This window comes from Aspergillus candidus (genome assembly GCF_002847045.1).
Source record: "Aspergillus candidus strain CBS 102.13 unplaced genomic scaffold BDW47scaffold_64, whole genome shotgun sequence".
In the NCBI taxonomy this organism is placed as follows: domain Eukaryota; kingdom Fungi; phylum Ascomycota; class Eurotiomycetes; order Eurotiales; family Aspergillaceae; genus Aspergillus; species Aspergillus candidus.
In genome coordinates, this window is record NW_020194069.1 from 1 (window position 1) to 20,993 (window position 20,993).

Consider the following 20,993-nt stretch of genomic DNA (forward strand, 5'->3'; position numbering starts at 1 on the left):
AAAAAAAAAAAACGTATACGGAAGTCCGATTTCTACGGCCAGTATTATAGTTACATATGGGGACATCCTTGACTAAATAGGACCATCTCCTCTTCTAGATTTTTTATACATATCATCCTCCATTCTATCAACTAAAGCCTCGCGCTCCCACTGCCCCTCCCCCCCAAATCCACAACAACGCCCTCCCCAAACTCCACCTCCTGACAATCCTCCTCATCAACCCCATTCCCAAACTGCACGACCACAAAATCCACGCGTCTCGGCCCCAGCACAACCATCGGTGCATGCCACGTCCCCACCCCGTAAGTGACCGCCTGACCGCCGCGGGCTACAAAGGCTCTCAAGCGCGACAAATCCGGCGGGTCTTGGACGGTGACGGTATCTCCGTTAGTCGTCTTCGCAGTCGTAGTCGTGCCCTTGAGGGTTGGAGCGACGACTACTAGGAAGAAGGGCTCTTCGTGGTCGCCGGCGCGCGTCTGCGAGGATAGGTCGATGGGGGTGAATGTCTGGGTGGTGAAGGGGTGGCGCTCGAGGATGCGGACGTCGAAGACTGCAGATGATCGCGACGACGACTGGACAGTGCGCAGCGAGCGCGGAAAGCAGGAGAACATGGTCATGCGGCCGGAGGAGGCCTTCCCGCTGGGACAGCGATCCGGGTACTCGTTCAGCAGTGGGGAGATGCTGCTGTATTTGAGCGCCGAGTTCTGGTTGGCGAGCACGGGCGCGGGATCGTGTGGTGTCAGGGAAGATACGGACGATGGGGGTGATGAGAAGTCGCGTGGGAGAGGGGAGTAGACGGCGGTGCCAAAGGGCGCGAAGGCATCCCGAGTGAGGGGTTCGGGGGCAACGCTTAGGCTGGGATTGGAGGTGAGGCGGGGGGCCATTGTAATGATCGGGGGGATACTGAGTGGGGAAAGATGGTGTGTTTGAGTATGCGATCAATTATGGGAATTAAAGCAAGGACCAGCCTTGTCGCAATTGAAGATGAAAGAGATGGAGAAGATGAGGGGAGATGAGGAGATGGGGAGACGGCGAGATTAAGTACGATTTTAGGGTTTCGGCAGTCGCCGCTCTGGCCCCACCGGTAAGTTCCGATCTCTATTGATTCCTATCGCTGTTTTGAACTATCCCGAAAAGCTTTTTGTCTGATATGTACGTGAAATGCCCGAAATGAATTTTAATCCTCTGCAGAACAACTGAGGTGTACTATGATCTGTCACCAAGTTCGATAAGACGTGAAGCAGGTGGACCCTGACTTTAGGTGCTAGGCAAACCAGAATCAAGGGGGACGTTGGAAACTGCAGATGCCTCCTTCTCCTTCAGTCCAGTCTTCGTTTCAACGTGTTCTTGGCTGAGATGCTGGCGTTGAATGAAAACACTGGCGATCAGTCCACATGCGGCCAGAGCGGTGTATAGAATCCACATATTGCGCAGACCCCAGGCAAAGGCGCTCGTGACAGCCTGTCGCTGCTGGGGATCCTTGACCGCATGGATCGACACCACGTTGGCGGCGGCTTCGGCTCCCGTGAACTCCGCCATCAAGGACGGGGAAAGGCCGGCCCTGCGGAGGCTGGATTGCTGCGTGTTCATGCCGTTCTGGAAGACCACTCCGCCGATGACCACAGACAGCGCCATGGCCACGTTGCGGATAAAGCCGAAGGTCGCCGTGGCGCTGGCCGTTTCACTCTGCTTGATGCCACTCTGGAGGGCGATAAGTGGCGGGGTGAAGAGAAGCCCACAGCCCGAGCCGGCCACCATCTGATATCCGATGATCTTCCCCAGGGAGGTGTCAATGCCGTAGTCAATGAGAAGTCCGGCTCCCAGGACGACAAGCGTCATGCCGATCCAGATAACCTCCAGATAGTGACCGGTGGCGTGGATGATGAGCCCCGCAGCGAGGCTCAGCAAGGCTTCGGTTAAAATGAAGGGGAGAAGAAGAAGACCAGAGCGAAACGGGGAGGCCATCTGGACCGACTGAAAATAGAGAGGGAGGTAATACTCCATTCCTATGTAGGCCTATCAACAGTCAGAAGAGGTCTGTCTTTGGTAAGTTGAATTGTGAGAAAGACACTTACAACCCCATGGGTAAAATCGACCAGGAAGCAGGCGATGTTGGATCGAGTTTTGAAGATCCCCAACGGCATCAGCGGGTACTTTGCAAGGCGTTTCTCGCAGTAAATAAACACGAGCGACATCAGCGCGCCAAAGACAATCAGACAGATGACCTTAGCCGAGCTCCAGGGGAAGGTGTTCCCTCCAAAGTCCAAGCCCAGCAGGAGCATGACCGTCAGGGCGAGAATGGCAAAACTGCCCCACCAGTCGACTGCTTTGATACCATCGATGACGGAGGTTCTGGGGTTGTGTACATCCAAAAATACGAGGAGCAGAATGAAGGCCACACCGCAGACGGGTAGATTGATCCAGAAAACCCACCGCCATGAAACCGACTGGGTCAAGGCACCACCAACGATGGGACCCAGGGCGCCCGCAATGGCCCAAATAAACTCCATCAGGCCCATGAACAGACTGCGAAGTCTAGTGCAGAGTCAGCGCGTGGGTTCCGCACGGTCGACTTCCCTGGAGACATACCGAACACTGAACAGATCTGAAATGGCGACGATGACCAGCTGGAGGAGGCCGCCACCGGCGACGCCCTGAAGCCCACGGCCAGCTATCAGCATGGGCATGTTGACCGCCATTGCACATATGATCGAGGATCCAAAGAAAAGCGCGACTGCCGCCAGCAGAATGGGCTTGCGGCCCCAAATATCCGACAGATTGACCCAAATATTGGAGCTGGCAGCGTTGGCCAGAAGATAGGCGCCGCCGATCCAGACATAGCCGGCGGCCGAGTGCAGCTCCGCGGAGATTGTGGGGGTCGCAGTAGCCACAATCGTTTGATCGAGGGCAGCGACAAACATCCCGAGCTGGAGAGAGAGATGTGAGTCAGTCGGTGAATCGTCAGTAGTCCTTGTATGATCTACCCAGACAATGGCCCCGTCTTATCCGCGTCAGCGTTGGTGGATTCCCCTTACCGCGAGCGCAATCATGATTGCACATATCTTCCACTTGCTGCGAACCTCGCTCGCAATCGGCAACGAGTCGAATCCCTCGCGATCTCCTTGAGACAAGGGCCGTGTCATTTCCTCGTCCTTCGGCCCGCTCCGTTGGCGGCCCACCAAAGCTACATCTCCAATCTCAGACATAGCGATCTCCATGCTCGACGAGACTGGGTGGGCATGTATATCCGCAGCAGCAGGGGAGGACGACATGGGCAAGACACCTGGTTGTCAGTGACTATGTCTAGAATAGATCATGACTAGAACGGTGTGGGGGTCGAAAACTATGACTCAAGCGATTAGGGCCAGCTGCTAACCTCAATTTGGTAAAGGACCCGCCATACAATTGTTGTCAAGGATGATCATTGAGATTAGCTTGTTAGTCCAATCTATGCATCCGATTGGTAGGGGTTTGTTTCAACTCTAATATTGAACAAACACTGATTATGCGGTAGAAAGTGAAGTGTGGGCGCTATACAAACACAGAGGTGCTTCTTGAGAGTTAGAAGAACTACATGTCTATAGGGAGACATAAAGAAAACAATATTCCCATTGTAAATATACAAGACGTTTCACAACCACGAACACCGCGGCTTGGATTACAGGCGCATTCTAATGGCACTGTAACGATACCAAGCCCTCTAGACTTGGCTACAGCTTTGATCCACCAGTGGCAGCACTTTTCTATTTCTATCTCCTCTCGACCTCTTTGGACTCTGCACATCGTCTTTGCAGCGCAGCGTGTAGATCACTGTAGACGCCGCCCTTCTCGAGCAGATTAGCAGCTTTCCCCGTCCGATGGTTAAGTGTTAAAGAACACCACCCAGACATCGAAAGTCAGCCACCAGGGCTTTCTGTCGGACGGACCACACCGGGTAGTGGCCAAGGTATCGATCAGGGCGTACATCAGTGAGGCGGAAGCTGGTGATGAGCTTTGATTTTCCCCGACCCCCGCCATTGGTCAGTCTGCACCGATTATCTTCGCCACGGATGGGATAGTTATGGGAACATACCAAGTCAGGATACTTAGCCACACGTTTCACGGACACATTGTACGATTTGCTGACAGCACCGATGCCGCCGCCGTTCATGAAGCCAGCGAACTTGTCTTTCAATTGCTCTTCGAACGTCCCCCACACGCGGATGAAGCATCTGCTCGTGATGTGGAAATATGATTGGAACATGACGTGACCTGACGGATCCTGGTCCTCGGCCCATGCGACTTGATGCTCGGACAGGCTGGAGTACTCGTGTCCCCGTTCTAGGATTTTCTGGATCATTTAGTGGCGTGGTTGGGAATATGGGCCATTTCTGTCCGGACGCAGGTAAGGCGAGGCACCTAGTGCCGATTTCCTGAAGACTTGTAGTCCAATACACACTGAGTACAGGAGGACGCCTGATGGAGAGATTCTGAGGCGATCAGCATTGACCACGCATTGGGAAGAATGGTGTGTATATGCCGTTGGATCCTTTAGGAGTCCGGCGAAATGGAACCATATTTTTCACTGCGAGAAGCCTAGGATACCCTACACTGGCCCTGGACCGACAAGTATTTGTGGAGATGCTCTACGGTCGCCTCCCCGATAAGTCACGGGTTGTCACTGGTAAGTGTGCGACTTCAATCCAGCACACCAATGACGGGATTCAAGTCTTTACGGCAGACGGCGGCGTGGGGGCGGAAGATATCCTGGTTGGCGCCGACGAGGTACACAGTACCTCTCGGCAGTTCATGTGGCAGCATGTCAATACACTGAAGCCGGGCGCAATCAAGGCGACAGAGGAGTCCTGTAAGTGTCTCTGGGGCTGAGGAAGTAGACGTGGGCGCTGTGTTGAACGCATATATAGGTGTTTCTGTATGTATAAATGCCTCTTTGGGGCGAGTCGCCGCATGGCAGACTTTGGCCAAGAGGACGTAAATATGTGTCACAACAGAGGGTTTTCTTTCTTCTCTTACTATATGAGTATTATCAGACTACTCTAAATTATGAAACAAGCTGTGGAAAGTATCCTAACAGACAATAGTTTTAGAAGACCCTAACTTGTGTAAATAAAGTAATAGAGTCAGGATATCAATCCTCAGTCGGCCAAGGGTGCCTTGCCTATGTACAACTTCAAAACAACCAGAGTTCGGTACATGGAACCCCCAATTTCACCCAATAAAAGTCAAAAGAAGACGATGTATATTTCGACACATCCAATCCCATTTCTCACCAGTCTCACACCAGGAAATATAGCACCGCGGCTGTGCGAGGAGATGCCTCAAATTTCCCCGCATCTGGAGGGGAGAAGAACGAGTAGCCGAGGCATTGCTTGATTGATACAGCGTATAGACATGGTATCCTCTTGTATTCGATGCTCACATAATCCCTGTTATTATTTTGTTTGTCTTGATTTGGAAAGTATAATCATTATTGTACAGTTATTCTAACAGTTCCAATCCTATTAATGACAGAAGGGTGATATAATGAAGCAATGTGTGCATAGAGCATGAGAGAATGTGGGTAATATTTGAAAAACTATTCTACCTCTCTCCTGCAGGACGTAAATCATATTCATGTTCTTCCAACTCGTCTGTGGAAATTTATGGTTTCATTGTGTATCATAACTTTATATAAATTATCAGTAGGTAGAATGATACTGATTCTACAGGTCATAGAAACACTGGCTAACATGTACTTCTTTAGCCAAAAATGAGCCCTAGTCAGTTACGCAGCGCTGGCAGCCGTTGACGGAGACGGCTCGGTTGGGCAACGAAGTATATCTCGGCAGAATCATATAATTAATGTCTCTGGTGATCTCATATATTCTTTGGGAAACTTGTTTGAATGATGAACTGGAGAGGGTCTACTGAACCACCCTGGAAAGTTGGAAAGCTCTAGATTCTTGTGGAAATCGTTGGGGGTTTGCAGGGTCTTGTTTGATATAGAATACGCATATATACAATAGGAACAATATTCTATCTACAACTTTCATGGGCTAACACTGACTGTGAGTCTGATAAATCTCTGGGACTATAGCCTCTGCTCCATCTCTTCTCTTCTCTTGCTTTGTCGATTGGAGTAAGACAGTTAGACATCATGGAATCACATTAGGGTGTCTAACACCCTCGTTACGACTGTTCAAATCACCGATCTCGAATTGATGCGACTCGTCCATTGCCCCGAAAGTTACCTTACGCTCCCTCAACCTAGGGAACCGAACCCGCGTCCAACCGGGTCCCTCCAGGGGGGCCGACCGCACATCCCACTGAATGTCCAACTTCTCCAACGACAGCCTCTGCTGTGCAATGGCACGATAGATAGCCTCCCGGTTACACGTCCTTTCTTGCCAGCCATCGGGTAGCTCGTCGCAGTCCGGATGGCGACTCTCCAGTCGAAGATGCGTCAGCGCCTTGGGGGGAGACAGAATCTCCTCCAGGGCCTGGAGATCAATATAAGAATCGACAATGCATAAAGACTTCAAACCCGTCTGATTGGAATAGTGAGTGAGCCCCGACGATGACCAAGGACGTGGGAATGCGGGATCCCCATAGTTCAAAACGATATGGTCTAGGGTTAACTGCTGGAGTTGGGGGATTAAGAACAAAATTCCAAGATGAGTAAGAATCCAGTCTCCGTGATCTTGGTGGACCTTCAGGGTCACTATTCAAGTGCCGCTGTATCAGTTATAATCCTTGGCTGGTGGAAATGAGGGAAGTTGTACAAGACTTTAAATCAGCCAGGATCCTGGTTTCAATTGGAGTGATGAGACTCGCGCGAAGCATTGCCTTCTCAAAATCACCGTGGAAGAACTGATCATGGTACCACGATGTACGGACGCCGCACATGTAAATCTTTTCCAAAGCGGGCAGCTTGTCCAGGAACGAGGCCACTTCGAACGGACAATAGTCATCTCCGCCGTCGATGTCAATCTTGTGGACTAGTGGTGCGAATTTCGAGACGAGCTCTTGGAGGCCTTCAATTTCCTGGCGGACGACGTTGTTCTGGAAGGATGGGATGCGTGTGTAGATGGAGTGATAGAGCCAGTGTGTTGCGATACCGCTCAGGGCGCGGCATGTTAGACGGGCAGCTTTGAGATCTGAGCGGGACAGGCAGCTGAGTATGTGATCGATGAGCTCGGGGGGGAATTGGTTGAGGGGTCGCATGTTATTTGGTTGAATATGAGGAGGGATGTAGATGATAAGAGTGTTTCCATGTGGGTCGTTGGATTCTTTGGGTTGATTGGACCCACGCCTGACACCACAACGGCGGGGGTAATGAGGAAACAACTAAGATGTTGGCGGTTTTCGATAATTGAATACTACAAAAAGATTACAGATATCTTCAGAAACACGAAGAATGTGGATACGATCAGTGTGAGGAAATCTCTGCCGATCAGCTGACATGGACTGGATATCAAGATCCTCCCACGCGCCGATTGGTGTTTTGGGTCGAATGGTCAAGATGAAATGGCGTGCGAGCAACATTCAATAATTCCACAACGACTGTCGCTTCTGACTTATGGGGCTATACATTAATTTCATAGTATCCCAGCATAGTGGCGTAAGGATGGAATGTTCATCCAACGCTGGTTAAATGTGGGTTTATGTACATATATATACCGAGGTCCCCGGGGATCTACCTACGGCAGTGCTTTGGTTTAGAAAACATCAAGCAACACGAAAGATTGAATAGGACCATCCAAACCTATAAGAATCAGTATAGCCAGGACGACCTAAGTCCTTTTCGGCGCCAGTGTCGGAGCTTGCCATATTCAGTTTGTAATCTTGGAGACTTCCCCGCACTCCGAGAGACCCACTCTTATATACTACTCTCTTTCCCTATATCTAGTCCCTCCCATCGTGGGATTGAGACCGAAAGATACAACATACTAACAGTATACTCCAATTCAACATGACGGCCACATATCCCCTCCCCCGCAAGCTGTGGGAACATCCTGATCCCAAATCCACCCAGATGTGGGACTTCAAAGTCAAGCTCGAACAGGAAAAGGGCGTCATCTTCCAGGTACCCCTCCAAGCATCCAGACAGAAAAGGCAACGAGAATTAATTGGATTGAAAACAGACATACAACAACCTCTACCAATGGAGCATCAACAACCGAGCGGCCTTCTGGGATTTCTGCTGGAAATACTTCCCCATCATCTACGAAGGCTCCTACACCACTTCCTTCGACGAATCTGCCCGCATGGATAGTATTCCCAACTGGTTCGACGGCGTCCGTGTCAACTTCGCCGAAAACATGCTCTTCACAGCCGACAATTCCATCAGTGGACCCCTCACGGTCACGAAAAAGAACAAAGAAGACGACAAGATCGCCCTGACGCAGATCCGCGAGGGCGGTTCCGAGCCCGCCGTCAGCATCACTTGGGCCCAATTGCGCCAAAAGACGGGTCGGCTGGTCCAGGCGCTGAAGGCAGCCGGCGTCGTCAAGGGTGACCGCATTGCCGTTGTCGCGAGTAACAGCATCGATACCGTGGTGGTGCTCCTGGCTTCCACGGCGCTCGGGGGTCTCTTCTCATCGGCTTCGACCGATACCGGCGTCAAGGGAATCCTGGACCGACTGCTGCAGCTTAAACCGAAATGGGTGTTTTTCGACGATGCTACCGTTTATAATGGAAAGCAAACGGACTTGCGCTCCAAGATTGCAGATTGTGTGAGCGGTCTCGAAGGGGTCCGGGAGTTCAAGGGCATCGTGACGATGCCTCGCTTCCCTGGACGGCCGGCCGATGTGGCTACCCTACCCAGAACCCAGACCCTAGCCACCTTCCTGGACCAAGCTCTATCCGATCAGCTGGAGTTCGTGCGAGTTGGCTTCCGTGACCCGTTCCTCGTTGTGTACTCATCCGGTACAACGGGCAAACCGAAGCCGATCGTCCACGGAGTAGGCGGGTACATCCTCAACTCGAACAAAGAGGCACGCCTGCACCGCAACAACGGTCCCCAGACGACAGTGCTGCAGTACACCACGACCGGCTGGATCATGTACATGTCCGCCGTTTCCTGTCTGTCCATAGGAGGCAAACCCATCCTCTACGATGGAAGCCCCTTCCTGCCAGATGTCACGTTCCTCATCCGCCTGCTGGACAAATACAAGGTCACACACTTCGGCACGTCCCCAAGATACCTGCACGAGCTGCGCAAGAATGGCGTCAGTCCACGGGAGATCGCCGACCTGCGCAATCTCTCCATCGTCACCAGCACGGGCATGGTACTCTCCGAGTCCCTGTTTGAGTGGTTTTACGACCACGGCTTCCCTGCCCGTGCCCAGCTGGCCAACATCTCCGGCGGCACGGACCTGGCCGCCTGCTTTGGACTCGAGAACCCGCTGACGCCGCTTTACGTCGGCGGATGCCAGGGCCCCAGTCTGGGGATCCCCATCGCGGTGTATGATCAAGCGGACGAGGGCGCCTCCGGTGTCAAGGGCACCGCTGTGCCGGACGGCGTGCCCGGTGAGCTAGTAGCACCCGGCGCGTTTCCCACTATGCCGGTCAAATTCCTGGGAGACGATGGGGCGCAGAAATACTTTGATTCGTATTTTGCCCGATTCGACAGTGCGTTCCCTTTCCACCTTAACCCTAGACTTTCTTCCTCAACTCCTCTCCTTTCTACCCCAGCCACAAACTAACCCTCATATCCAAAAACAACAGACGTCTGGACCCACGGCGACTTTATCAGCATCCATCCCGTGACGAAACAAATCTTCTTCCTCGGCCGCTCAGACGGCGTCCTCAACCCATCCGGCATCCGCTTCGGCTCCAGCGAGATCTACAACGTGATCGACACGCAGTTCCCGCAGGAAATCGCCGATTCTATCTGCGTCGGCCAGCGCCGTCCCCACGATGCAGATGAGTCTGTGCTTCTCTTTCTGCTGATGCAGCCTGGGGTTTCGTTCAGCTTGGAGTTGGTCGGGAGAGTAAAAGAGGCGATTCGAAAGGCCCTCAGTGCGCGCCATGTGCCGAAGTATGTTTTTGAGACGCCTGAGATTCCGGTATGTTTCTTTTCTTCGTTTGTTTTGTGTCTCGTTTCGCGTCTCTTTCCCGTTTTCTCTCCCTCCTCTTCTTCTCACTCGCCTATTTCCCTTTTCTCTTCCCGTTCTTCTTTCCGTTCTTCCTCCGGGAGTGAGGTAAAATTGAGAACTAACATGTCCAGACAACGGTCAATCTGAAAAAGGTAGAGCTGCCCGTGAAGCAAATTGTATCTGGTAGACAGGTCAAGGCGTCAGGCACGTTATTGAACCCACAGAGTCTGGAGTTCTATTACCGTTTCGCAGAGGTGGAGAGACTGGTAGCTCCTCCGAGGAGTAAGCTGTAGAGATCCGTCTGTTTGGAGTACACATATGGAATTCCTCGTGGGGTTATTGGCATTAGATAGTAGCCGGACTAGAGCGTCAGATAGAATAGACAAGTCATCGGTTCAGCGCCATATATTGAAATGCCCGAGACTTTGTGCCATGATCTGTATAGCGCGGACCTTTTTTCAAAGTTCATGTACCAAAATACGCGATTCCGAATATGGGTGACAATCAATGCCCTCGGCCAGGCAGCTGATTTGTAGAGACTTTCTCACGCTTCATTCTTGATTTTTCATACAATCTTTGCAACCTTCAGTCGCTCCAGAGTGTCATGCGAAACCACCCACCCTTTGACTGCATCCACCGGGTTTCTTCCTTCCTTTTCATGGAAAAGTCGCTTTTTATGTATCAAGAATGCATATTGAGTGAGCTATATGGTTCCCGTCATATTGAAACTTCGAAACCACGGCGGCCATGACGAAACTCGAGCATTGTGGGTTTAGATTCAGATCAAGGCAAGCCTGATCATCGACCTTTCAGAAGGAGCTGTCTGGAGACCATTATCGTACTAACTGCCACACATCATAGAAGCAGGAACATCTGGGAATCCAGGCCGGCCAGCCTACGCAATTCTAGCGAGTGCTGCTTCGCCTGATCATTGGGGTTCGGTGATGCCCTTATACTATTTCTCTAGTCAGAATTACCACGTGGATCAAGTCGTTGAGTGACGCGCTCTATTTCCGTCGTGCTCAGAACGGTTTTCCCGTACAATCCCATAATCCCATGTAGCCAGAGATTTTGAGGTGTCCCAGACATCCGCTCTTCAAACTCTTGGTTGTGGATGGAATAGAAACCTGTTTCTGTATGTCGTTCCTCCAGCGCTTTGCTCTGGTTGACCAAGCAGGGGGGGGGTTGGAGGTTGAGCCATCCACGTATTCTGTTTCAACACGATGAGGTTTTTGTGCCACATATACGGAATAGTCAGTGAAAAGATTCTTCATTTATCTAGCACTGCGTACTGATATGTGCTCGGCCATCTTGACTTGCTTCACCTCATACACAGGCATGTGGAAGAAAAGCTCCCGAGCATAGGCAGCTGCAGCTGCTGCAGCGTAATCCTGCCACCGATCATTCTTATGCGAGTCTGAATAGTGCGAGATGCCTCGAACAACAAGGCAAGGGAAGTCGGTTGAAGCCCCGGCAGCCTCCATCTCGAAACAGAGGATACCATACTGTCTTGCTAGTTTGTCTCTCAGATGTCCATTATTGATCACCCGTTCCCCGGTGGCAATTGTTCCTCTATGTACCACGAATTGTTCGTCTTGATCGAACACGTCGGCGTCATCGTCATCATCATCATCATCATCAATATAACCAGCGCGACGACGCACAATGGAGTTCGAGTCGCATCCACACTCCCGGCAGGAAATCTTGGGGTCAGGGTGAAGATATTCTGCTTTGAACAGGCGGTCCTTGTCAGCTCCAGGATACCGATATCTCTGCGGGTGCCGAAGACGTGTTTCGATACGCGAAAGATGACTGAGAAGGGGGTCTTCTTTCTGCACAAATTGACGCCGTATGTCCATTTCCCGAGCGGCATTGAGTAACACCGTTGGCGGCGAAGCCAGGTAGCCTGTGCGTCGAAATTGCCCGATTTCGGCCTTCCCGTGATCGTATTGCACTACCCCCGAGTGCTCGCCCATCGGCTGGCTAACCACCACATGGCCGAGGCGAATGTCCCCTTGTGTAGTTCTTGTCGGTACGCCACCAGCTGTGCCGACCAGCACACCAAATCTGAGCCGAGGGAAGGTCGTTCTCATCTGCGTCGCGACTACGGCCGCAGGGTTATTGCCCGAGGTGTGGAGGCCAACAACCACAACGTTATGTCCGTTGACGCTGCCTAGAGTGTAGACGTTGTGGTCACTCGATGGCTGTGGCAGACGCTCATGTTCACTGTCCAACATGACTATAGCGGCGGTCTGCTCGGCAACCATTGGGCAGATCCAAGCCACAGTATAGTCATCATGAGTAAATCGGGCGACTTTATCTGATGACATTGTTTGGCTGAGCGGAAAGGATCGATCTGTTTCGGTGGATGATTGATACTATGGCGTTGATTACAGCAGGGTGATAAAAAAAAAAAAAAAATATCCTGCAGCAGGAGCGGGGTTGTTATAAGGACGAGATGATCAGCAGTCAACAGTCGGTTTGAGTATGTGGCAGAGGATACCACTCGGCTACAAAAGACATCTAGACACCTCTTATAGCCATCTTTGCACTGCGACAAAATATGTTTTGAGGGATTGTGTTTCAGGCTAATGCGGCTGAATGGTTAGGGTGTTAATAGCCTTCTACTTGTTCGCGCGAGCTGGAGCCTGCCTAAGCCATCGATTTACCACGCGGCACACGAGCAGTTCCTGATCCTCCTGTTCAGGCATCTGGCCCGAGACCCTTTAATATCAATGGCTGGCCAGGAATGCTGTTTTGGGCGGGTCTATCCTGATCTAATCCATATTGGACGGAAAGCAGCAAACAGCAATACGAGAAGCCGAGACAGGGATGTGAAACAGGTCGTCCAACAATGAGTCGTGATTCTAATCAAGTGAACAACAAGAAACGAGTTTGGCCACATTGTCAAACATTGATCCATGTAGGATGTAAAACCTGCGGCACCGAAGGCAACAAGCCAAGTCCATTCGATATGAATAATTGGTACAACGGGAGCCAGGGAAACATAGACAAGAAGGGGAAGACCAAAACCATGAAAATACTATATGCACCAACTCTATACGCCATGGAAATCAAGAAGAAAACCCGGGCCCAGCCGTGGGGAAGGAGGGAGGCATGAACGGGACGGAAGGAACGATGGGTCGATGGGTAGATGGAGAAGGGGGGGACGGGAATATAATGGGAAGATAGTCTATTTGTTGTGGATGAGGAGGTTACGGAAGGAGTCCCAGTGGTCGGAGTCGGCGTAACTAGGATTGTTAGCCAAATATCTTGACATAGTAGAGAGAGCATAAAGGGAGGCAAGACTTACATGTAAACCATACTGCTGCGGAGACTCGACATGAGAGTTTCGGGATACCAGCGGAAGATGTACATGACGAAGGCCCAGCTGAGCGAGGCAAACACCGGCCAGGCGTTATTCTGGATCTGCGTCCGCGAGTCGGGGGTGATGAGGGAGGAGAAAGGGTGCATGTTGGGCTGGACGGAGAGTTTGCCGGCGGCCAGGACCACGCGCGCAAACACGTAGATGACGATCTGTGGTCATTGTCAGTTGACTGTCGCCATTTTCGAGAAAACTGCCATCAACAAAAGAAAGTTGGATACACACCTGCTGCGTAACACTAGTCTTGTGCCGTCCAAACACAGCATAACCTCCCAGCGCGCCTGCGAAGAAGGTGTCGTACCGGCCCTCCTTCCCGACACCAGCGGGGTTCAGATAGCGCAGTGCCAGCATCACACTCTTGTAGATGAAGGCAAATGTCGCCAGGTTGCGAGCATGCTGACGGGTCGCCTTGAAGACAAGCTTGGCTTTCTCGCGGAAACTGCAGCGGGGATTAGCCGGGGGAGGGAGAGTATTGCGACAGAGGCGTTCTTACGTTCCGGAGCGGAAGAGGAAGATCATCCTGTTAGAGACAAAAGCCAGGATTAGTATTATCCGATCAACAACTCCTTCATCCCCTTGGGAAAGAAGCAACGTACACCAAGGCATGCGGAAAGCGCACTTTGGCGCCATAAACGGCGCCATTTCGGACACCCTTGAGGAGCGACAAAAGAGGGGCCAGATCCGGGTTCTGGACCAAGGTGTCCAGATGAGACTATACAACAATTTAGAACCAATCTAGAGTATCAAGAGCACAGCACATACCACAAGAGCATCCATGGTGTCTCGTTGTGTGGGACCTCGGTAGACCGGCTGGGAGCGAACAAGCGGGTTGGAGATTGACTTCACCGGCGGAGATCTCCCGGGGCGCTGAGGATCATGGGTTGAGCGGAATGTGATCGGGGAAGAAAAAGAACAGACAGGAACTAAGAATAGAAGAAGTCGTCGAGCTATTAGTGTCAGGATTGCGCTGAGATAGCCGGGGGAGGGGGATGTGGAGTATCCGCGTTGAACTCCGTACGGTGGAAAGACCCTCGGCATGTGAGTCGGCGCAAAACGTCATGTCACGTGTTTTATACATCATCTACCGGGATAGCATCATTCGCGATATAACAAGGGGTTACCACACAGCTACAAGATATATCATACATTTTTGTCTTCATTATGTGACAATATATCTAATGCGATACTTAAACATAGTACAGGCAAGGGAACAGTCAGACCAATCCGGATAAATGCCGGCAACTTTTCATAGCAGATAGAATAGATCTATACACAGTAGGGTACCCAGAAGACGGTCGAATCTCTGGTTCATCGCAGGGAAGGAAGAAGAAAAAACTATATCAAACCACCGGGAAACGCCTCGTGCAGAATGGGAAATAGAATCAGACAATGCACACGTTATATCCGAGCCAAGGGACACCACCCATCATCTCTTCCACCGAACTCTCCCCCAACTCATGCAGTCCTCGCCCTCTTGTGTCCCTCATCCTCCGAAATCTCCTCATCATCATCGACATCCATCATCTCGGCATCCTCCTCATCCGACTCCATCCCCGCGCGCCGCTTCAGACCCTTCATCTTGCGGGTCTGCAGGCCGCCCAGATCCTGCTTGGCCAGATGCACCCGGCCGACCTTGTCACCGATCGAGTCCACGGTGATGTTCTTCTTCATCTTGAAGTCCTCGTTCGGCCGCTTGCCCTGCTTCATAGCCTCCTTCATGAGGTCGCGAGGCGCCTCATGCAGACGGCCGACCTTGAAATCAAACTTAGGCCCGAACTCATCCAGCTCCACCCGCGGCAGCTTGTGCCCGCTGCGCTTCGTGCGGATCTTAAACCACCGCAGGTGAATCACAGGCGCCAGCCCCTCGGTGGGCTCATCAGCCGCCAGCATAAGCGCATACTGCAGCCCCTCGGCATCGATCTTCTCCGACGTCTCGCCCTTGAACATATCCACAAACATGCTCTTCAGCATCTGATGCGGCGTAGACGTCATATCATCCCACGCACTCCCGGAGTAAATCATCAAAGGCCGCATGCCCACACCCACCTCCATGCTCAGACTGTTCATAGCGGGGTTCTCCTCGCCATCCGGACGAGGCAGCAGCATCAGCTCCGCCATGTCGAGCACCTTGGCGTTGAAGATGCGCGCCAGCGTCACCGAGTTAGGCCGCTTCTTCGAGCTGCTCCCGAACACCACCACGCCGCACTCGTTCTTGTCGGCCAGGAATTCGAGACTCTCGGTGTTCTCGAACGGGTGGATGTTCTCGTTCTTCTTGTGGAAGAGGACCGAGTTCGGCCGCGTCAGCGAGTGGAAGGTCTTCAGGACGGTTTGCAGAGGGCCTGGGCATTTCGATCCGTGCAGCAGCAGGGTGCGCTTCGGCGGTTCGACTTGCTGGGGCTCTTTGGCTTTGAGCAGCCGCGCGGTGCGCGGGTTCTTGGGTTTTCTGTTTCGTCGATTTCATCAGTATTCATTTTTCTTAATATATAAGAAGATAAGCAGTAAGAACATACACTTCTCTGAGCATCTTGGCAAGTTTCCGGTATTGTGATTTGAACCTGCGTCGTTGGCTGCTTGTCGCGGTAAAATTGGGTGAGAAAAGAAAGGAAGAAAAAAAGTTTGGCGGTCAGGGCTTGGCACCGCTTATCGATAAGCCGACCCTCACGGCAGTATCCAGGCCCACACTTTACATATACTAGAACCCAAGTTCAAACTTATTTTTATTATTTAACACATAACAGCATTATGGATTTATTGATTTCGTCTGTCTTGGCAGTGCTATATGCATAATATTCTAAGGAAACATTTGTGGAAACTCTTTACTCCAGACGCAGCTTCTCAAACTCGCGAATCTGCTCCTCCAGCTGAGCCGCCTCGATCTCGGCATTGCGAAGCTTCTGCTCCTCCATTTGGCGCACCTCCGGCTTAGCCTTTGACTGCCACGCGGCAGAGCCGATGAGGCCCTGCTGGCGGCGCACAACGTCGAGGGAGCGGTCCAGGCTCGCCTTGGCCTTCTCCTCCTGCTCGAGGGCGACCTCCTTGGACACGCGGAGGTAGACAGAGGCCTGGGTGTTGACGGGGGCAACGACGCATCCAGCGGGACGGGTCGGGTTGTCAGGGCCCCGCACGGTGAGCTCACCGAGGGTCTTGCCACCCAGGGACTTGATGCTCGTGATCTCGTCGCAGACGGCCTTGTAGCTGGCCTCGTCGTAGGTCGAGATGACGATGTCACCCTTGGTCTTGATCTCGTACGAAGCCAGGATCGAGCGGATGGCCTTGGAGGTGTTCAGGATGAGCTCGTAGGCGGCTTCAGCCTCGGGGTTGTGGAACGACGGGTCGAACTCGGGGAACTTGGCCTTCATGATCGAGATGGTCTTGTCGTCGGGACGGCGGGGAAGACGCTGCCACAGTTCCTCGGTGAGGAAGGGCATGATGGGGTGGATCAGGGCCAGGGCGCCCTCGAGGGCCGTGTAGAGTGTCTGCTTGGCCGACTCCTGCATTTCGGCGGGGGCGTCGGGCGACAGCAGGTACTTCGAGTTCTCGATGAAGACATCGCACAGCTGCGCGTACCAGTACTGGTAGATGACGACGGCAGAGTTGTTGAAGTCGCGCGATTCCAGAGAGGCGTTAACCTCCTTGGCGGCGTTCGTGAACTTGTGCAGAATCCAGCGCTCGGAAAGCGACTCGTGTCCAGTCTTCGAGGGAGTGGCCTGGGGCTTGAAATCGTCACCCAGCTTGCCGAGGACGAACTTGGTAGCCTGGTAGATCTTGTTGCAGAAACGGCGGTAGCCGTGAATGACCTGGATGTCAAAGGCGATGTCACCACCTAAGATATGTCAGTTAGAATATTCCTAGGAAGATTCAACAGCGGAACGGGGAAAGCATAAACTTACCACCGGTGGTGTAAGACACCAAGGCAAAGCGCAAAGCATCAGCACCGCACTCAGGGATACCCTTGGGGAACGCCTTCTTCTGGTACTTGGTGGCAGTGGCAACCTCCTTGTCGGCAAGGTTACCGGTGAGCAGCTTGGCGTGAAGGTCGTTGATGGCAATGCCCTCCATAACGTCCAGAGGGTCAATCACGTTACCCAGAGACTTGGACATCTTCCGGCCCTCGGAGTCACGGATCAAAGAGTGGCAGTACACCTCCTTGAAAGGAATCTTGCCGGTCATCTTGATACCCAGCATGATCATACGGGCAACCCAGAAGAACAGGATATCCCAACCGGTCTCCAGGACGGTGGTAGGGTAGAGGTTCTCCAGGTCGTGGGTCTGGCGGGGCCAACCCAGAGTGGAGAAGGGCCACAATCCGGAAGAGAACCAGGTGTCGAGAACGTCAGGGTCGCGCTCCAGGGAGAACTTCTTGCCGGGGAACTTGGCCTCGGCCTTGGTCCGGGCCTCGTCCTCGGTACGGCCGGTGACCCAGTAGTTGCCGTCGCTCTCGTCGGTATCCTCGCCCTCGATCTTCACGAGGTAGGCTGGGGCCTGGTGACCCCACCAAAGCTGTCTGGACAGACACCAGTCGTTGATGTTGTGCATCCAGCGGAAGTAGCTCTTCTCGGCGGATTCGGGCTTGATCTTGATCTCGCCGTCCTCAACGGCCTTGATGGCGGGCTCGGCCAGGTCCTTCATCTTCATCCACCACTGGGGCTTGAGGATGGGCTCGATGACATCGTTGGACTTGGCACAGCGGGGGATCTTCATGGGGTTGTTCTCCCACTTGACGTACAAGCCCCTCTCCTTCAGCATCTCGATCACCTTGTAACGGGCATCGAAGCGCTTCATTCCGGCGAAGGGACCGGCCTGCTTGTTGAAGGTACCGTCGTCGTTCATGACAGAGATAGAGGCGAGGTTGTGGGCCTTTCCACGGTTGAAATCATTGAAATCGTGAGCGGGGGTGATCTTCACGGCACCGGTACCGAACTCGGGGTCGACATCGGGGTCGGCGACGATGGGCATCAACCGGTCAATGAAGGGGTGGCGGGCGTTTTTGCCGATCAGGTGCTGATAACGCTTGTCTTCGGGGTGGACGGCGATACCGCTATCGCCAATCATGGTTTCGGGACGGGTGGTAGCGATCTCGATCTTCTCCTTGCTTCCATCGACCTCGTAGCAGAAGTGCGTCAGGACACCGAACTCGACCTTCCGCTCGTAGCCCGGCACATCCAACAGGGTGCGTCCCTCGACCTCCTTGTTCTCGACCTCCAGGTTGGACAGCGACGTGTTCAGGGCCACACACCAGTTGACCAGGCGGTTGGCGCGATAGATGATGCCCTCTTCGTGGAGGCGGACGAAGGTCTCGGTGACGGCAGCGGACAGGTTGGGATCCATCGTGAAGGCCTCACGGGACCAGTCCATCGAACCACCGACTCTCTGCAGGGCGTTCTTGATGTTGGCATGGTACTCGTGCTTCCACGCCCACACACGGTCCGTGAACTCCTTACGGCCGAGGTCGTGACGGGTCTTCTGCTCCTTCTTCCAGAGCATCTTCTCGACAACGCTCTGCGTGGAGATACCGGCGTGGTCCATACCCGGGAGCCACAGGGTCGTCTTGCCCCTCATGCGCTCCCAGCGGATCATGGTGTCTTGGAGGGCGTTGGTCAAGGCGTGACCCATGTGGAGGGAGCCGGTCACGTTGGGGGGAGGGATAGGGATGACGAAGGCACCCTCGGGCTTGACCTTGTTGTCGGAACCGAATTCGGGCTTGAACAGCCCGCGCTCCTCCCACCATTCATACCGTCCGGTCTCGATGGTCCTCGGGTCGTAGGCGTCGGTGGTCTTTTCCTTCTCGACCTTGTTGGGCTTCTTCTCGGCCTTGGGGGCAGCGGGCTTGGCCGCAGCAGCCTTGGCCTTCTTTTCGGCGAACTTCTTCGCCTTCTCGGCCTTTTTGCGCTCCTTCTCCACTGATATCACACATTCGGTGTTAGTGGAAGGGAAGAAGAAAAAAGTTGATGCGTCTCAATATCAAAGACCATCCATGCGCCAATGGTCTGGATACAAGGTAACAAAGGACATACAATCTTTCTCGGTTTTCACCTTCGGAGGCACAGCAACAGCATCGGCGTTCTGGTTTCTCGTCTGGTCATCGGCCTGAGGGGGAGGGCTCACGACGGGAGCCGCGGGCTCACCAGCTATAAGAAAGTCACGACATTAGCCTGAGACCCAGCCTAAGGCAGTAACGTCCACGGCAACGAAAAGAAAGGAATACATACTCGGATTCTGGGGGGCAGAGGATTGAGCCATTCTGGAAAATGCACGATAAGTCGGAGGAGGAAGTCTCCAGGGCGCCGATCGCGCCACGAGTTGTCGGATAAGTATCTTGACAGCGGGGTGAGTCAGACCGCGATAGAGCGAGCGAGAGAGAACGAAGGAGGGGGAGGGGCGGTTGTTGTGCGAATGCGGGCAACTAAATTATTTCCTGCCGCAAAGTAAAAGACCGGAACGAATCAGCGAATGAAACGGCGACGTTGGGTGGTGGTGGTGGAGAATTGGCTGGAGGGTCTTTCAACTCTGGTTCTCGTACCGTGGAGGGACTAGGTTAGGCTGGTAGTCAGGCTAACATAGTCCTATGATATCTGAGGAGACTGGGTGGATTGTGTTGGTCGTTGAAGATCAGTCTCCGTTTCCTGGGGATCTCTGTTGTCTTCAGTCTTTGATTCTATCCATCTTTGCGGCTTTTCCGGCGAGGAAGAAAACATGCATGTCACGTGGTGTGCCGATGCGGATAAGGATGGCTTATCTTATCGGTCGTCGAGCCCTAACATCCTCCAGAGCCAGTTGTGCCAGCTTCACAGCCAGGCTGTTTATGGCTTTGATGGTGAGAGGCGTGGAGAGCGTAGTAGACCCTTTTGTCAATGGTGGGGGACTATACATATGCTGCATAGTCCGCATGTCAAGGTAAGATTAATCTGTGGTGAGGAATCTTTGATGGCGGATCACTAGCCTATTGCAATCAAACCTATTCTCGCATTTGACTTGAGTGGAAAAGTAAGTATAAAATTATTGCAAGACAGGTCAGGATACTAAGCTTGACACTCGTATCCTACTCCCGTAACATGCCATACGTGATTATGCTTTCTGCTTAGTGACTCTTAACACCAATCGATTGTTGTTGCGTTGCCGTGTGCTGCTCTTGGCGACGGACATTCTCCCTTAATGACCACTACTAGCAAATCACTGTTGGATACAATGAACCCTTCTGTCTATCTGGCCTCCTAACCAAGGCGGTTGCCGAGTGGGATCTATCTCACAAAGCATTGTTCATCCCTTCAAAAGAAAGCAGACCCTCACGCCCTTCAATGACTGATCATGATTTGTTCACAGGCAATGGTATTGGAAATAGAATAGTCATAGGCATAAACGTAAATGCAAAACATTCACAGAATCAAAGAACAAAAAAGAATCACGAGGACAAAACGTAAAGCAGATAAACAAGCAAGATCCCATCAACACCAGTCCAACATGACACGGGGAGAGAGAAATTGGGAATAGAAAAGGACAGAGAGAGGCTGGCTGTGTGGTTACGCAGAATT

At 52.6% G+C, this 20,993-nt stretch overlaps 7 protein-coding genes across 7 annotated transcripts; 1 reads left to right on the forward strand and 6 right to left on the reverse strand.

Annotated features, from left to right (window-relative positions):
- Nucleotides 1-91: 91 nt before the first annotated feature.
- Nucleotides 92-975, reverse strand: BDW47DRAFT_78135 (ureidoglycolate hydrolase). The gene has a single exon (XM_024819844.1). It carries the CDS (start codon nt 882-884, stop codon nt 132-134), a length of 753 nt encoding a protein of 250 aa, XP_024668366.1. The 5' UTR covers nt 885-975; the 3' UTR covers nt 92-131.
- Nucleotides 976-1,117: 142 nt separating this feature from the next.
- Nucleotides 1,118-3,284, reverse strand: BDW47DRAFT_112302 (MDR family MFS transporter). The gene is made up of 3 exons (XM_024814141.1): nt 2,590-3,284; nt 2,076-2,535; nt 1,118-2,016 (listed from the first exon to the last, which is right to left on the reverse strand). The coding sequence occupies exons 1-3, from the start codon at nt 2,919-2,921 to the stop codon at nt 1,258-1,260; spliced, it is 1,551 nt and encodes a 516-aa protein (XP_024668367.1). The 5' UTR covers nt 2,922-3,284; the 3' UTR covers nt 1,118-1,257.
- Nucleotides 3,285-6,035: 2,751 nt separating this feature from the next.
- On the reverse strand, nt 6,036-7,340 carry BDW47DRAFT_112306 (F-box protein). Its single transcript, XM_024814142.1, has 2 exons — nt 6,762-7,340; nt 6,036-6,700 (listed from the first exon to the last, which is right to left on the reverse strand). The coding sequence occupies exons 1-2, from the start codon at nt 7,201-7,203 to the stop codon at nt 6,135-6,137; spliced, it is 1,008 nt and encodes a 335-aa protein (XP_024668368.1). The 5' UTR covers nt 7,204-7,340; the 3' UTR covers nt 6,036-6,134.
- Nucleotides 7,341-7,819: 479 nt separating this feature from the next.
- BDW47DRAFT_134346 (acetoacetyl-CoA synthase) lies at nt 7,820-10,372 on the forward strand (the record flags this gene model as incomplete). Its single annotated transcript, XM_024818059.1, has 4 exons — nt 7,820-8,065; nt 8,124-9,612; nt 9,709-10,049; nt 10,211-10,372. The coding sequence occupies exons 1-4, from the start codon at nt 7,952-7,954 to the stop codon at nt 10,370-10,372; spliced, it is 2,106 nt and encodes a 701-aa protein (XP_024668369.1). The 5' UTR covers nt 7,820-7,951.
- A 981-nt stretch (nt 10,373-11,353) lies between these two features.
- BDW47DRAFT_134348 (nucleoside phosphorylase domain-containing protein) lies at nt 11,354-12,409 on the reverse strand (the record flags this gene model as incomplete). The annotated part of the gene is made up of 1 exon (XM_024818060.1): nt 11,354-12,409. One exon carries the CDS (start codon nt 12,407-12,409, stop codon nt 11,354-11,356), a length of 1,056 nt encoding a protein of 351 aa, XP_024668370.1.
- An 863-nt stretch (nt 12,410-13,272) lies between these two features.
- BDW47DRAFT_129086 (Tim17/Tim22/Tim23/Pmp24 family protein) lies at nt 13,273-14,241 on the reverse strand (the record flags this gene model as incomplete). Its single annotated transcript, XM_024816943.1, has 6 exons — nt 13,273-13,330; nt 13,393-13,616; nt 13,690-13,903; nt 13,958-13,984; nt 14,061-14,176; nt 14,227-14,241. 6 exons carry the CDS (start codon nt 14,239-14,241, stop codon nt 13,273-13,275), a joined length of 654 nt encoding a protein of 217 aa, XP_024668371.1.
- A 678-nt stretch (nt 14,242-14,919) lies between these two features.
- On the reverse strand, nt 14,920-19,704 carry BDW47DRAFT_120408 (valine--tRNA ligase; the record flags this gene model as incomplete). The annotated part of the gene is made up of 7 exons (XM_024815483.1): nt 14,920-15,907; nt 16,152-16,156; nt 16,380-17,096; nt 17,262-17,287; nt 17,355-19,364; nt 19,479-19,592; nt 19,674-19,704. 7 exons carry the CDS (start codon nt 19,702-19,704, stop codon nt 14,920-14,922), a joined length of 3,891 nt encoding a protein of 1,296 aa, XP_024668372.1.
- Nucleotides 19,705-20,993: the final 1,289 nt, after the last annotated feature.

Coding starts and splice junctions, on each gene's coding strand:
- BDW47DRAFT_78135 (XM_024819844.1), bottom strand. CDS start 884: ATGGCCCCCCGCCTCACCTCCAATCCCAGCCTAAGCGTTGCCCCCGAA.
- BDW47DRAFT_112302 (XM_024814141.1), bottom strand. CDS start 2,921: ATGTTTGTCGCTGCCCTCGATCAAACGATTGTGGCTACTGCGACCCCC. Junction 2,536..2,589: donor TCAGATCTGTTCAGTGTTCG/GTATGTCTCCAG, acceptor ACTCTGCACTAG/ACTTCGCAGTCTGTTCATGG. Junction 2,017..2,075: donor TCGATTTTACCCATGGGGTT/GTAAGTGTCTTT, acceptor GACTGTTGATAG/GCCTACATAGGAATGGAGTA.
- BDW47DRAFT_112306 (XM_024814142.1), bottom strand. CDS start 7,203: ATGCGACCCCTCAACCAATTCCCCCCCGAGCTCATCGATCACATACTC. Junction 6,701..6,761: donor CCTGGCTGATTTAAAGTCTT/GTACAACTTCCC, acceptor GCACTTGAATAG/TGACCCTGAAGGTCCACCAA.